This window comes from Oryx dammah, unplaced genomic scaffold, assembly GCF_014754425.2.
Source record: "Oryx dammah isolate SB20612 unplaced genomic scaffold, SCBI_Odam_1.1 HiC_scaffold_8, whole genome shotgun sequence".
Taxonomy (NCBI): Eukaryota; Metazoa; Chordata; class Mammalia; order Artiodactyla; family Bovidae; genus Oryx; species Oryx dammah.
The window spans coordinates 41,658,583-41,673,727 of NW_024070192.1; the positions used below are offsets into that span (position 1 = coordinate 41,658,583).

General features: G+C 57.7%; 1 protein-coding gene across 20 annotated transcripts in view; it reads left to right on the top strand.

Annotated features, from left to right (window-relative positions):
- The window catches only part of MYO18A (myosin XVIIIA), an 87,715-nt gene that overhangs the window by 59,389 nt on the left and 13,181 nt on the right, over nucleotides 1-15,145 (top strand). For all 20 annotated transcript variants that reach the window (XM_040243876.1, XM_040243867.1, XM_040243868.1 and 17 more), the window contains 17 exons: nucleotides 2,287-2,415; nucleotides 3,131-3,274; nucleotides 3,646-3,735; nucleotides 3,879-3,998; nucleotides 4,198-4,309; nucleotides 4,857-4,984; nucleotides 5,280-5,434; nucleotides 7,175-7,298; nucleotides 7,386-7,586; nucleotides 8,148-8,258; nucleotides 9,045-9,149; nucleotides 9,417-9,563; nucleotides 9,930-10,043; nucleotides 11,645-11,761; nucleotides 11,931-12,014; nucleotides 12,431-12,568; nucleotides 14,605-14,790. In XM_040243876.1, the coding sequence (XP_040099810.1) occupies nucleotides 2,287-2,415; nucleotides 3,131-3,274; nucleotides 3,646-3,735; nucleotides 3,879-3,998; nucleotides 4,198-4,309; nucleotides 4,857-4,984; nucleotides 5,280-5,434; nucleotides 7,175-7,298; nucleotides 7,386-7,586; nucleotides 8,148-8,258; nucleotides 9,045-9,149; nucleotides 9,417-9,563; nucleotides 9,930-10,043; nucleotides 11,645-11,761; nucleotides 11,931-12,014; nucleotides 12,431-12,568; nucleotides 14,605-14,790 (2,205 nt within the window). The remainder of the gene's footprint in view (nucleotides 1-2,286; nucleotides 2,416-3,130; nucleotides 3,275-3,645; nucleotides 3,736-3,878; nucleotides 3,999-4,197; nucleotides 4,310-4,856; nucleotides 4,985-5,279; nucleotides 5,435-7,174; nucleotides 7,299-7,385; nucleotides 7,587-8,147; nucleotides 8,259-9,044; nucleotides 9,150-9,416; nucleotides 9,564-9,929; nucleotides 10,044-11,644; nucleotides 11,762-11,930; nucleotides 12,015-12,430; nucleotides 12,569-14,604; nucleotides 14,791-15,145) is intronic.

Genomic DNA, 15,145 nt, shown 5'->3' on the forward strand with positions numbered 1-15,145 from the left:
CTCTTTCCCTGGGAATCCCTTTCCTGTCTTCCTGTCTTTGGCTCTGCTGTCCCTGGTTTCTCCTTTTTCTTTGGGCCCCGCAGTCTCTGCTGGTCTGTGCCCCTTGGTTTCGGGCTCTGCTATTTTCTGCTTCTTTCCTGGCTCTCTCTGCCTCCTGTGGTCCCGCCCTCTTCCCTGTCGTCTCTCGGGTTTTGGTCTCTGCTGTGTCTGGCTCCTTCCTTTCCTCCTCCACTTCTAAGTTCTTCCCTGGGAAGCCTGAAGTCAGATTTTTTTTACCGCAGCCTCTTGGTCTTTCTCTAGGTAGGGTCCCATCCCTCTGAGCTGCTGGCTAGCCTTGGGGGGATGGCATCGTCTCCAAGGCATGTCTTGGGTAGAAGAGGGCCTGTCCAGGCTCGTCCTCTTCCTAGCTGCCGTCTCTGTCTCTTGGCATCATCCCAGGTGCCTGCTGAAGCCGGCGATCCCAAGGGCCCACTCACCCTCAGAGCAGAATCAGGGGCAAAGTCAGATGTTTGCCGACATCTCGTTTGAAAGAGAAATTTCCAGGTTTCTAGGCTGCGGTTGGGCTTTCCTAGTGGCTCAGTGGTGAAGGATGCCCCTGTAGTACAGGAGCCACAGGAGATACAGGTTTGATCCCTGGGTCAGGAAGATCCCCTGGAGGAGGGCATGGCAACCCACTCCAGTGTTCTTGCCTAGAGAATCCCATGGACAGAGGAGCCTGGTGGGCTACAGTCCATGGGGTCGCAAAGAGTTGGACACGACTGAGCGACTTAGCATGCACGCACACAGGCTGTGGTGGTGAGTGAGGGTTCACTGTGTGATTGTCACACTGTTCCAGACGAAAGGGGGTCTCCATCTGATCCCACAGGTCCTGGGAGTGGAGCTCAGGCAAGGAAGTTTGGGGGTCTAAGAGCCTCCCTGACTTTGTTTGTAAAATATGTATGGGTGGGTATGTCTGGGGGAGGAGATGGCCCTGAGATTTCACCTAATACCCCAAAAGACTCAACTGCACAAATGGGCAGCTGTTAAGAGAGGCTCACTACTCTGGACTCTGCACTACCCTTTCTTGTCTCCGTGTGTCTCTGGGCCATTCTCCAGCCCCCTCCCTGGCACCTCGCTGCTTCTGCCTAGTCAGACAGCTGCGTGCTGACCACTAGCATGTTGGCCCCCCTCCCTCCAGGGACCTGGGTCTTCCCCACCCGCTGTGGAATCTCAGGCTCCTGCGCTGTGGGACATGAAAGCTCAGGGAGGGCCGAGACCCATGGGAGATGCCCAGCGCTCAGCCCCATGTGTTGTGGAGGACTGAGCTGGCTTTCTCCCAGGACAGCCCCACGGGACTCAGTTCCTGCCAGGAGGCAAAATGTTCCCAGCAGAAAGTGTGGCCGTCTCCCCGCTCCTTCCTTGGAGGGAAGCCTGGGGACGCCATACCTATTGGTGCTGTTTCCTATGGAGTTCATGTTTCCTCTGCACCCCTCAAAAGTGAATATTCTGTATTCTGGGCATGGCAGTGGAGGCCTATACTTCCACGGCCTTTGCCCTCTCTGAGGATACCAGAGTCCTGTTTTTTTTTTCACCTGACCATTTCCCCCTCTTCTTCTCTTAGCACAGAGAATTTTACCCAGGCCCAGCTCAGGGCAGAGAAGAGTGAGAGGAAAAGCCAGGTGTGGGGGCGCCCAGCTGGTTCCTCTCACATCTGCCCCCCCACCCCCAAACCTGTATGACAGGTCCCTTGCCTGGGCCAACCCCTGCCCACCCCACTGGTTTTTTCACGAGGTGAAACCTGGGTGTGGGGTGTTGGCACATCAAAGAGGAGACGGTCTGGAATGAAACCAAGTGGGGAGGGTGCAGAGAAGGGGCCCCCTCCCCACCCTCTCCTTTCTCTGCATGCCACTGCCTGGTATTTCCTTCTTTTACACGCATGCCGTACCCTGATCCCAGGCGGCTGGAACCTGTGGTGGGGCCTGTGGTAGCCGTGATGGCTGTGGGCACAGGGGCATGGGTGGCTCTGGGGACGAAGCCACCAGAGGTATTGCGGGGCGTCCACGGCATGTCCTTCTTGTCCCAGATGACTTCCCTCTGGCTTCCGTCTCCTTCGTCTCTTTCCCACATTACTCCTCCCTCCCAGGCCTCCCCAGCCGCCAGCCCTCCTTCCCTTTAGATACCAGGGTTTTAGGCTCTCCCCAGGCCATGCCCTGGGCCTGCTGGTTTTCTTGCCAGCTGCTCGTTCCTCCGCTGGGCTGCCCTCTGCCTCTCTCCTTCCCCTGCTTCACCTGGCCCGTGTCCCCACAGGTGTTCTTCCGGGCAGGCACATTGGCACGGTTGGAGGAGCAGCGAGATGAACAAACCAGCAGGAACCTAACCCTGTTCCAAGCGGCCTGCAGGGGCTACCTGGCCCGGCAGCACTTCAAGAAGAAGAAGGTGCTGCTCCAGGGACAGCCTGGTCCCCTTCCCCAGCCTATCCGGGCAGAGCTGAGCTCCAGGGGTCAGGGTGGGACTGGGAGGGACATTCCCGTGGGGCAGGAGGCTGGGCCTGGGGCTGTGAGTTATCTTTATCTGGGGGACAAGAGGTAGGACCTCCCAGGGGCACCCTGGGCCAGGGCAGGGGATGGGCAGCACCCCCCTGCCGGCCAGCGTGCTCGTGTGCCTGGTGATGAGACCATGTGGGCTGGTCCGAGGCTGGGTGGTGGGGAGCAGGGCCCAGACAAAGGTGGGCTAGGGATCGCAGGCTGCTCCATGAAGATTAAGGAGCTGTGTCGGCGACTCCTTTTCTTATTAGCAAGTCCATAAAACAGCCAGCACCACCGCCTCTTGTGTTTCAGCAAGATTAGGTTTTATAGCACATCTAGGCCGGCGTGCTGGAAATAATCAGGCAGCAAATAAAGCAGACGAAATTATTCCTAATGATGGCAGATCGGTTAGTGCCCAGTGCGGTGCTCCAGGGGCGCGCTCTCTGCCGCCCACTCTCTGAGGGTCGGAGGGAGGCTGGGGGCAAGGGGTGGTTCAGGGAGTGTTTGACTCGGAGTGGGTCTGGTGGCCAGAGGGGCAGCCCCGGAGGCTGGGGCTGGTGGCGGGGACCATCCTGGCTGGACTTGGGGCTGACAGCCTGCTATGCGCCACCCCCACCCCAACTTAGATCCAGGACCTGGCCATTCGCTGCGTGCAGAAGAACATCAAGAAAAACAAAGGGGTGAAGGACTGGCCCTGGTGGAAGCTCTTCACCACTGTGAGACCCCTCATCGAGGTCCAGCTGTCAGAAGAGCAGATCCGGAATAAAGACGTACGGAACAGCCCAGGGAGGGGAGGGCTGAACTTCATCCACATGGGCCAGAGTTTTGCCAACTTGTCTTGGCCTCCCTAGTGCTACTTTGTTCAGTCCACAGAGCTGGTGTCCTTGAACCATGCCCAGCAAACAGAAGGCGTCCCTCTAGGGTGCTGGCTGAGCCCCTGGGTATCCTCTTAGGATAAAACCTCAGGCATCTGCAGCCCATGGGGAAGGGTCTAGGGAAGGAGCCCCAGGCAGGTGGTAGCTTCCAGTTCCCTCATGTCGCGGCCTGAGCTTCACAAGCTTGGTTCACCCCAGGGGTGCAGATTCTGCCCCAGAGTCTCCCAGGGGCTCTGCCTTACTTTGCCCTCCTTCCTGCACCCTAGGAGGAGATCCAGCAGCTGAAGAGCAAGCTCGAGAAAGTGGAGAAGGAGAGGAACGAGCTGCGGCTCAGCAGTGACCGGCTGGAGACCCGGGTGAGTGAGTGATTCCCAGCACCAGACAGACTGACCCCCCTCTGCAGGGTGCCCGTCCCAGGAGGCCTCCCTGCCATTCCCCCACCACTGTTCAGCTGAGTGAGGCAGTTGGTTCAATGGGTGGTGACTCCCTCCCCCATCAGATCTCAGAGCTGACATCGGAGCTGACGGATGAACGTAACACAGGAGAGTCCGCCTCCCAGCTGCTGGACGCAGAGACCGCGGAGAGGCTCCGGGCTGAGAAGGAGATGAGGGAGCTGCAGGTGAGGGCAGGGCCAAGCTAGTGGCGGCCACACACGCTAGTGCCCGTCTGCTCCCCCTAAGACAGGTGGCATCTTTGCCACCAGCCCAGCACCCCGACAGCCCTGGGTAAGCTTGTGACCGTGGTCTGTGTGGTTCAGGGGCACGGGTGGTACTGAGTGAGGGGGTGGGGCAGCACAGCACATAACCACCTCTCTGCAGACCCAGTACGATGCACTGAAGAAGAAAATGGAGGTGATGGAGATGGAGGTGATGGAGGCCCGTCTCATCCGGGCAGCTGAGATCAACGGGGAACTGGCTGATGGTGACACAGGTGAGTCAGAGGCCAGAGGACCTGGCCGTGGCCTGAGTGGCGAGTTCTGAGGCCCTGCCCTGCGCAGCCACACCCCTTATCTCCTGTCTGCAGAGCTGTTATAAGGCTACGTGAAATGAATCGATGAGAAAGTAGAGGTGCCAGTAAGCGCAGGGGATTCTCATGGAACGTGGTAACAATGGCAGCCCCCTCCAGGATTCCTGCCTGGAGAATCCCATGGACAGAAGAGCCTGGCAGGCCACAGTCCATGGGGTCGCATGAGTCGGACAGGACCTAGCAACTAAACCACCGCAGCAACCATGATAATGACAATGTTTGAGGACCAGGATCTGGTGGGCCTTGGGAGAAGACAGCACACAGCCGCATCACTCTCTCTAGGCTTCTTGCGGCTAGTGGCTCCTCCTGCCTTGGAAGGAAGTCACCGATCCAGGGACCTTTCTGGGTCCCTCTGGCTGACTCCACCTGCTCCCCAAGCCTTCATCCCCCTCCACGCCTTCTCAGGGACTCTCAGCATCTCATTCATCCCCTGTCTGCCCCCACCCCACAGGCGGCGAGTGGCGTCTGAAGTATGAGCGAGCCGTGCGGGAGGTGGACTTCACCAAGAAACGGCTCCAGCAGGAGTTTGAGGACAAGCTGGAGGTGGAGCAGCAGAGCAAGAGGCAGCTGGAGAGGCGGGTGAGGCTGGTGCCAGGGAGGGGCGGGGTGGCACTGGGCGCCATGTGCTGGCGTGGGGCATGGCCGGTGAGCCAGGCAGGCCCTGAGAGAACAGGGAGGGTTTGGCCCTGGATGTGAGGGACAACCAAAGGCAGACTACTGTCAGAATGTCGTAGATTCCCCTGACCAGCCTGACTTCATCCTTGGACCCCAGACTGCCCTCTCCTTCACCCACCGCCCTCTCCTCACCTCCCCCACCAGTACCTCCAGGCCTCTTGAGGGCTGCTGACCCTGCACCCCCATCTCGTCCTGCTAGCTCGGGGACCTGCAGGCAGATAGTGATGAGAGCCAGCGGACGCTGCAGCAGCTCAAGAAGAAGTGCCAGCGGCTGACGGCTGAGCTGCAGGACACCAAGCTGCACCTGGAGGGCCAGCAGGTCCGCAACCACGAGCTGGAGAAGAAGCAGAGGAGGTGGGTGGGTCCCCTGGCTTGGATGCAGTGGACCTCTTTGAGCAGTTCCCTGCCTCCCTCCAGGGAGGAGAGACGAGAGGGCCTGAATTTGGCTGGGGCTTCATCTGCCTGGTCCCTCACCCTGGAATCAGAGTCAGGGTCTGACTTCTGACCTCCGAGGCACATGTAGACCACAGCGTTCCTGTCGGCCTGCTCGGGGCTCTGCTCTCAGATGTTGCCTCCCTCACCCCCCAGTGTGTGCTGTTACCCTGCCTGGGCTCTGGAAGGATGGGCGTCAGCCAGCCCCCATGCAGGAACCACTCCATGGTGGTCCTGCCCCTTGCATCCCCCAACACCCGGCTCTCCATTCCCGTGCCCCCCCACCCCCGCCCCTGTTGCCTCAGCTACACAAACACAGACTCCTGGCTAATGTCATTCAACTACCTGCCACTTCCATCTCATTATGATAATGCCCCGAAGTGGCAGGGTTGCAGGGGACAGCCCTCATAGGAGAAAAGCCAATCTAAATTAATTTCCCAGGCCAGGATGGGAATGGGATGCCTTTATTAGGAACAGGGAGGAACCCCCACATCCTGGGAATAGCAGGAAGCTCCAGGGAATGGGGTGGGCACCCGGTTCCCCTCTGCAGAGGACGGGTTCTCAGCAGAGGCACCGGTTGCTTTTGTGAAGGGACAGCCCCATGGCCCTGGGGGTGAGGAGGGGAGGGCTCGGTCCCTCCAGCGACCCGGGGTTACCCTCAGCCTCCTGGGCTCATTGCCAACTGAGGGGCACTAGGAAAACCTTATATTCCTCCCTCTTGGTGCTCTGACTCTCTGCTCCCCTGGTTCTTATCTGTACCCCCACCCTCCCTTTTACCTAGAGGCAGGCACCCTTAGGGGGCCCCCTCGGAGCACCCCATGACAGTGCTAGCTCGACCTAGTTACTACCTTGCTGCACTCCCCGCTGGGTAACTTATTACGTTTCAGTGGGCCTGGAGGTTTCTTACTTTTTTTTTTTTCCTTGACGTGAGGTTGGGATGGGAGTGAGCTTGTCAGTTTTTGACAGGGACAGGAACCCGATTAGCTATTCCAGGAAGGTGTTAAGAGGAATTTCAGCAATTTGCTCCTTGTTTGGAGTCACTGGGCAGGAGATAGAAGGCTGGGAAGTGGAGGAACAAAGGAGGAGCCCCCCACCCCGGCCGTGGCCTGCATTCCCCCTTGAAGCATGCTGCCAGCTGGGCACAGGGGGATGGGGTCTCCAGCCCGGGGTGGGGTGTCCTGGGGTGATGGGGTACTGCTGGGACAGGTAGGCCTGGGTAGAAGCTGGGGCCCAGAGGTGGCCCATCTAGAGCTGTAGAAAGTGAATGAGATGGGGCAGGATGTTCATTTCCACCCCTTCTGACACCCCTTCTGCCTTCACCCTAGTTCCTCTTCCTATCCTTTGATCTGTTGAAAGAGAAAAGGCTGACTTAATGCCAGAGGAGAGTCTGTCCACTTCTTCCCTGGAAGCAGTCTGTGGGTCCCTCTTAAGCCCTCTTGATGAAATGCTCCCCCACCCCTCAAGCCCAGACCAGGTTGCTCAGGAGGGTTCTGGTGGCCTGACCTTAACCCCTCTGTGCTGGCCCCAAGCTCAGGCTGCACGAGTCCTCCCGTCTTGCACCCTGTCTGGGTCTGTGGCACTACTTCCTGGCAGCCTCCGGGTACTGGAGGCCCGGACTCTTCCTTCATCTGATGGAGCCACCATGGCCACGCTCCCTGGCAGGTTCGACAGCGAGCTCTCACAGGCACACGAGGAGGCCCAGCGAGAGAAGCTGCAGCGGGAGAAACTACAGCGGGAGAAGGACATGCTCCTCGCCGAGGCCTTCAGCCTGAAGCAGCAGATGGAGGTGCGTGGAACTGCTTGCCATCTGAACCTCCCCCCACCCCAGGCTCGGGCTTGCCCAGGACCAGCCTCATCTTCTCTTTCCCTCCAGGAAAAAGACATGGACATTGCGGGATTCACCCAGAAGGTTGTGTCACTGGAGGCCGAGCTCCAGGACATTTCTTCCCAAGAGTCCAAGGATGAAGCCTCTCTGGCCAAGGTCAAGAAACAGCTCCGAGACCTGGAGGCCAAGGTCAAGGATCAGGAGGAAGAACTAGACGAGCAGGCGGGGACCATCCAGATGCTGGAGCAGGTGCTGAGGGCTGGGTCAAGGGAGGCAGCACCGTCCTCTCCGCAGCCCTGGAGTGTGCGGCAGAGGAGGATGAGATCCTGAATCCAATCAGTCATCCCTTCTCTTATTCACAAAGTACTGAGGGGGCACCTGATCTGTGCCAGCCGCAGTGTGAAGATAATTAAGCTTTTTCACGGCACTTTCCATGAGAACAGATCTTAATTGAGCTCCACTGGTGAGGGGCTCAGGAGGCAGGGCAGCTGGAAGGCCTTGAGCCCGTCCAGCCTGCCACTGAGCCACTGTGTCAGTTCAGGCAGCTAGAGCCCTGATCCAAGTGGAAAAGCGGCAGGATTGCCCCTGCTCCCAGCAGCCTTCCTTGGGCCTGTGCCAGGCCTCTAGTAAAGGAGTTCAGTTTCTCTGGAGAAGCCAACTGCCACCAGAGCAAGGTGGGAGCCCAGGGAACTGCTGGCAGAGACGTTCCCTGCTCCCAAGCCCGGGGAGAGCGGCCGATCGGGGTGTGGTGGGGAGGGGTCGGGGTGCTGCTGGGGAAGAAACCCAGCCCTTACTCCCATCCACCTCCAGGCCAAGCTGCGACTTGAGATGGAGATGGAGCGGATGAGGCAGACCCATTCCAAGGAGATGGAGAACAGGGATGAGGAGGTGGAGGAGGCCCGGCAGTCATGTCAGAAGAAGGTAAACCAGTTGGCTCTGACCCGTCCAGTAGAAACGCTGGTTCCCCCATCACTGCTTTATAGTAAGAACTTTTCCAGATGTAAACTATTATATATAGGATGGATAAACACTTAAGGTCTTACCCTATAGTGCAGGGAGCTATATTCAATATCCTGTGATAAACCATAATAGAGAAGAACATTTTTTAAAAAGAATGTCTCTATGTACATAACGAAATCACTTTGCTGTACAGCAGAGATTGGCACAACATTGCAGACTGACTATATTTCAATTAAAAAACAAATCTAAAGTAAGGGCTTTTCTGTTTTCTTTACCTCTGTTGTCATTCAGTCGCTCAGTCGCATCTGACTCTTTGCGATCCCATAGACTGCAGCACGCCAGGCTTCCCCGTCCTTCACTATGTTCCATTGCTGTTCAGGACTGGGAAGCTCTGCTTGGGATCCTGGTGTTGGCCAGGATGTGTGCTGCCCTGAGGGTTCATAGAGAGGCCCAGGCCCTGGGGGAGCTAACACCCCCCGCTTTCTGTGCCAAGCTGCAAGCACAAAGGCTCTGGAACAAGAGCTCCCACCTGGGCCTGCGCTGCTGCTCATGGCCTGCCGTCCCTCCCCTTCCTCCAAGGCTGCTCTGAAACCCTGGGAACTTTGAGTTCAGGGTCTGCCCCTCCAGGTCATCCATCCTCAGCCCCTGCCCCACTATTCTCCCAGGGGCGTGGCGGCAGGGGGGTCCAGCAGGGAAGGGGCTGGCTGGCACCTGACTCTGAAGGGACCCATGGGCCACTGTTTGCAGTTAAAGCAAATGGAAGTACAGCTTGAGGAAGAGTACGAGGACAAGCAGAAGGTGCTGCGGGAGAAGCGGGAGCTGGAGGGCAAGCTGGCCACACTCAGTGACCAGGTGAGCAGAGACTGCTGGCTGCGGCGGGGAGAGCCAGGAACAGGAGGGCGCTGGCTCTGTAGGGCCCTGCCATCACCTGCAGGAGGGTGATCACCACCCAGGGCACACTGGGCTTTTTCACCTCGGCTGGTGTGATCCCAGCCCTGTCACTATCGTTGCTCATTAAGGCATCTCTGAGAGTGAGGGCAGGGCAAGGAGGGGGCTTGGGGAAGACAAGCGGAGGCCCCGTGGCGGAGCCCAGAGCCCCAGCTCCTGGCGTCCACCCAGGTGAACCAGCGGGACTTTGAGTCAGAGAAGCGGCTCCGGAAAGACCTGAAGCGCACCAAGGCCCTGCTGGCAGACGCCCAGATCATGCTGGATCACCTGAAGAACAACGCACCCAGCAAGAGGGAGATCGCCCAGCTGAAGAACCAGGTATCCGCAGACAGGACGCCATCATTCCCCTCTCCCTCTTGCCCGTGCCAGTGGTTCTTGAGTCCTTGGGAAGGAAGGTAACAGGGAAGCGGGGAGAAGCTGGACTCCTGAGGGTCAGTGTGTGCTGTACGCATGAGGGTCAAGCCCAGAGTGGTGTGGATGGCCCCACACCTGCCACCCTGTCATGGGTGGAGAAGTCAGTGCACTCAAAACGCATCACAGCCCCGGGGTCTGAAGTGAACAGAGGAGAAGGAGGAGAACACCGGGTTCCCTCTCCCCTGGGAAGGCCCCTGCACAGCCCTCCTGTCCCTGGGGAGTGGCTGACGTCCCTCCCTGGGGCGGGGGTGGGGTTGGCTCTGTGTTCAGTTGGAGGAGTCAGAGTTCACTTGTGCAGCGGCCGTGAAAGCGCGGAAAGCGATGGAGGTGGAGATCGAAGACCTGCACTTGCAGATCGATGACATCGCCAAGGCCAAGACAGCGGTAAGGACGCGGGTGTGCAGAGCCGGACTCGGGCGGCTGAGGGATGGTGGAGCCGTGACAGTGGCTCCTTTTACGCCAAACAAGGCTCCTTCCCCAGCTCAGGACTTTCTGCGGGGAGAGCAGGCCTCCCCTCCTCTGCCTCTCCCCACTTAGAGGCCTGGGAGGGGGCGGCGAGATGGAGGAGGAAGCCAGCAAGGGCCCATCTCCCTGTTTAACCACCTGCCTGTGGGAACTCGGCCACAGGCCCCACACCATAAATAAAGCAGCTAATGTGGCTGAGGGATGTAAACAGGTACCTAGAGATTAGCAGAAGCACCGATAAGAGGACGGGATGACTCCGTTTCCCTCCCCTGCCCCCGGCCAGCCCCACTGACAAGCCCAAGCGGCAGCTAATTAGAGCGCTTATTTAATGCCTCCCGTTTAATTCCCCACCTCTCCCATGGCCCATCCATCGGCCGAGAGCTCATTACTGGGATGCGGCCACTGGTATACCTCCTTGGGCAGGGAACGGGGCGGGAGAGTAGGCTGGGCTTGGCTCTGGGCTCCCTGGCCCCCCAGCTAGTCCCCCAGCTGCAGAGAGATGCCAGTCTCCTGGGCTTGATTTATCCCTGTGACATTTGTGCTCCTCAGCAGTTTTCAGGTGAGTAATTCAAATTCCTTAATTGTGTTAAAAAAGGCTGTTATAAAATTACCATTTTATTTAAATCCAAGTTAATAAATTTCTTGGCGGAGGCATCCCCAGCTCCCTGCAGCCCGGTAACAAGATGGATGGGGGCAGAGAAGGAGCCAACGCAGTCATTTTGGTTTGGAATTACTGGCTAATAGATTCATTCATTTCCTGAAGCTGCTGTTGGCTGTCTCTTCTCCTCCCCACAGGAGTGGACTGGCCGTGGGGACTGGATGGTCAGGGAGCAGGCATTCCCGAGGGAGAACAACAGTCCAGGCCAGGAGAGCTTCACAGATATGAGGGGTCCTTCCCTGGGGCCTGGAGAGGGCAGAGTGTGCAGAGGTTAAGGCCTAGCCGCTAGTGCTGGATGATGGGTCGTTTGGTTCTGGGTAGACCTTTTCTGCCTTCTCATTAGCTTCCTAAGAGCTGTGGGGAAGCAGCTGTCATTTAGCCCAGGGTCTGCCTGAGCTGGGCTTCCCAGGTGGTGCTATTTGTAAAGAACCTGCCTGCTAATCCTGGAGATATGAGAGACATGGGTTCCATCCCTAGGTTGGGAAGATCCCCTGGAGGAGGGCATGGCAACCTGCTCTAGTATTCTTGCCTGGAGAATCCCATGGACAGAGGAGCCTGGTGGACTACAGTCCATAGACTTGCAAAGACTTGGACATGACTAAAATGACTTAGCGCACACACACACACATACACACGCTGCCTAAGCTGCAAACAGTCCTTCCACTCAGCTCCCAGGCCCAGAGCAGGGCAGGACAGGCAGCTCCCTGGGCATCACTGGTCCTGGCACCCCCTCCAGCGGGTCGGCCTGGCCCCATCATTAGCTCCTCCCACTGGTGGTGGCCAAGGGAGGTTCAGTCTTCCCACCCAGAGCCATTAGTCACGCCAGGCCTGATGCTCTCGGTCTGTCTTTGCCTCTGTCCAGCTGGAGGAGCAGCTGAGCCGCCTTCAGCGTGAGAAAAATGAGATCCAGAACCGGCTGGAGGAGGATCAGGAGGATATGAACGAGCTGATGAAGAAGCACAAGGCAGCCGTGGCTCAGGTACCCTGCCTGGGAGTGCCCCGCCACACCCTGCACGGGCACTGTCCCCTGGTCCTCCTCGTAGGCCCCTGTCACGGTGCCTGTGTGCCCTGGGCCTCCAAGTGGGGCAGAGCGGGCTGGAATTTGGTGCTCATGGGAAGTCCTGCTTTGGCACTCTCTCCTTTCCCAGGCCTCCCGGGACCTGGCTCAGATGAATGATCTCCAAGCTCAGCTAGAAGAAGCCAACAAAGAGAAGCAAGAGCTGCAGGAGAAGGTGGGGACCAGTTTTTCCCTTGGTAAAGAGAGGGGGCCAGGGTTCCTGTTCGTGGGGACGAGCTCCCAAGCTCACAGATTCACACGCGCTCCTCTCTGCCATCAGTCAGCGTCAGTGAGTGCAAAGGCCTAGGCTTGGAGCCATGTCACCATAGCAGACGTTTTTTGGCTTCAACTGCCTCATTATGCATTTCTATTCCCTCTCTGGTCCTTAGTTCTCTCCTTTTTCTCCAAAGGGCAAAATCTTTGCCACCACGGGGTCAGGTGGGGGGGTGCCCCTGTCTCAGGGACCCATCCTTCCAGCTCCCTGTCCAGCCTTCTGGTCACCATGGTGATCTTGCAGGGAAGGGGGTATAGAACCTGCCCCTTCCCTTTTCAGGCTCAGTTCTTTCTTCCTTTCCTGCCCCCACCCCCCAGCTACAAGCCCTCCAGAGCCAAGTGGAGTTCCTGGAGCAGTCCATGGTGGACAAGTCCCTGGTGAGCAGGCAGGAAGCTAAGATCCGGGAGCTGGAGACACGCCTGGAGTTTGAAAGGACCCAAGTAAAGCGGCTGGAGGTGGGCACACACTTCCCCCATCTCTTCCACAGTAGGGAAGGGCCGAGTGGCCCCGGCTGGAGCCACGCATGCTCAGCAGGGCCGGGCAGGCCTGAGGCTGCTCCTCCGCTCCTCCGAGGCCCCTGCCAAGCTGCCAGGCCAGCTGATGGGGCGGGTGCCTTCTCCCCCGCCCACCCGGCCTGTTCTCTGGGCACCGCGGAGCCTGCCTGCTTTACATTCTGTTTCCGTGCATGCTTTCTGCCAGGGGACCACAGCAGCTTAGCTTTTCGTCTTCATATTTTCCTCCACCGTGCGCTCCCCCCCCCCCCCCGTTGGTCCCCTCTCTGCTCTCCGGCAGGGTCATAAATATGCAGCGGATGGCGCCACTTCTTCAAGGGCTGGAGTCTGTCCTCTCATCTCACCGCTTGCTCTTTCTCTTTCTCTTCCCCTTTCTCATTCCCCTTTCCCGTCAATTTTCCCCACACCTGCTGTCTCTGCTTTTCTCCTTCCCTCTTCATTTCCCTCCATTTTGCCCCATTTTCTTCCCTCTCCTTCTGAGTCTGTTTTCTCCCCCAATCTCATTCCCTTCCTTACTTCCCTGAGCTATTTCTTCCTTTCTCCCCATCCCCTTTGTCCTCTCCCTCTACTTTTCATTCTCTTCTCTCTAACCCTTCTCCTTTTTCTGTTCACCCCCGTCTTCTCTTTCCATCCCTCCTTCCTCCTAACTATAATCTCCATCCTCCACATTTAATCCTTTCGGTTCCACTCTCCTGAAGCCCGCATGCTCCAGCGCCTTTCTTTCCAACAGAGCAGGTAGGAAGAAGGAGGCCGGCAAAATGATCTCTCTGGGTTTACACCCCTCTCTCCCTATTTCCTTTCCTTCCTCTCAAGCGTATAGACATCATCTGAGCGCTGACTGGCCTCCATGAGAAGTGTGTTCATGGTGTGGGTGCTGAGCATCCCTGCCTCTTTCCTCCTTACTCCTGAGTCAGTGGAGCAGGAAAGAGGATGGGGATGGAACCAGGTGACCATGGGGCTGGCAGTGGGCATTGGAGGGCATTAGTACCCTTGACCTAGGAAGAAAATGTGGCTGAACCTCCTAAGACAAGGTCACATTTCTCCAGAGAGCTAGAGAGAATTAGAGGAGGCTTAGTAATAGTCCATGCTCTGCCTTGGTAATATTTTGGTCCACAGTGTACACACAGAAAGGGTTAAGTAGGTTGCCTCAGGCCCCAAAGCTATTACAGGGCAGAGGAGGCCGGTGGGCTGGTAGATATGGAACAGACTGCAGCACTTGCCTCCTTTTCTCAAGGGTCCCAGTCCCTTTCCTCAGCTCTCTCATTTTGCCTTCAGCTCAGACAGGCAGTATTATGGTTTAGATGCACAGAATGTTAAACACCTATGGCCCTTAGAGATGTAGCCTAGCACTCTTATTATTTTCAAGACATAGAGGCTAGGGGCTGAGAGCGGAGCCCCCATGGCCAGTCCAAGATTAGGACCAGAGGCAGGGTGCTTCCCTCACATTGCCCCCATCTCCAGGTCATTTTCTGCTCAGTGTCCTATGGCCTGGGAGGGAAAATGTGTTCAAGTTTCTGGGGAAAGAGAGATTCATCAGGTTTAGAGGGATGGCTTTGTGTTTGGCACGTGATGACTGTTTAGTCTCCTTCTAATCCAGAATTCTCAGTAAAGTCATTTGCCTCTGAGCACAGGCTCTCGCTTTTAGAGCTTCTGGGTTTAGGGTCTCTGGGGGAAGCCCTGCTGCCTGTGGAGGCCCCACACGTGGCGTCAGTATGGACTCGAGACAGAGCCCTCTTCCGACCTAGGTGATGGTGGTAATGATGACGTAGCACCTTTCATCTTCCAGAGTGCTGTTAGATAGCTTACCTTATTCGGGCCTTAAAAGCCCCCTGGGGAATAGATGTTATTCTCCCCCTTTTATAGAAAGGCAATGGGAGCCACCCCCTGGGGCTTAAGTGCTTGCCCACCTGAGTCCAGAGCTCTGCCACACCCCGCTCTCTGCCCTGCTGATGGATCTCTCTGCCCACCTCCCTGTCCAGAGCCTGGCCAGCCGGCTCAAGGACAACATGGAGAAGCTAACTGAGGAACGGGATCAGCGCACGGCGGCTGAGAACAGGGAGAAGGAGCAAAACAAGAGGCTGCAGCGGCAGCTCCGGGACACCAAGGAGGAGATGGGTGAGCTCGCCAGGAAGGAGGCTGAGGCGAGCCGCAAGAAGCATGAACTGGTAATGCCCCCCACCCACGAGGCCACAGGCCGGCGGCCCTCTGAGATGCTGCTAAACACACACCTCCCCACCCTGGGCTTGTGGAGGTGGGCTGCAGAGATGGTTTAGAGAACTGGAGGGATGAGAACGTGCCAAGAGGATAGACAGTCCACCAAGCCTGAGGGCAGGCCAGGGGCTAAGGAGGGTGGCACCAGCTCTGCCTCAGGCGAGGCCGGGCCCCCACAGCCCAGCCACACCAGGGCAGAGAAAGTTCTGCAGGTTCTCTGCAGCACCCACAGAGCTGCTGCTGGCCTGGAAAGATGTGAAGCGGCCTTTTTGGGAAAGATGTGAAGCTGGCCTTTTTGGGGGCAGCTGG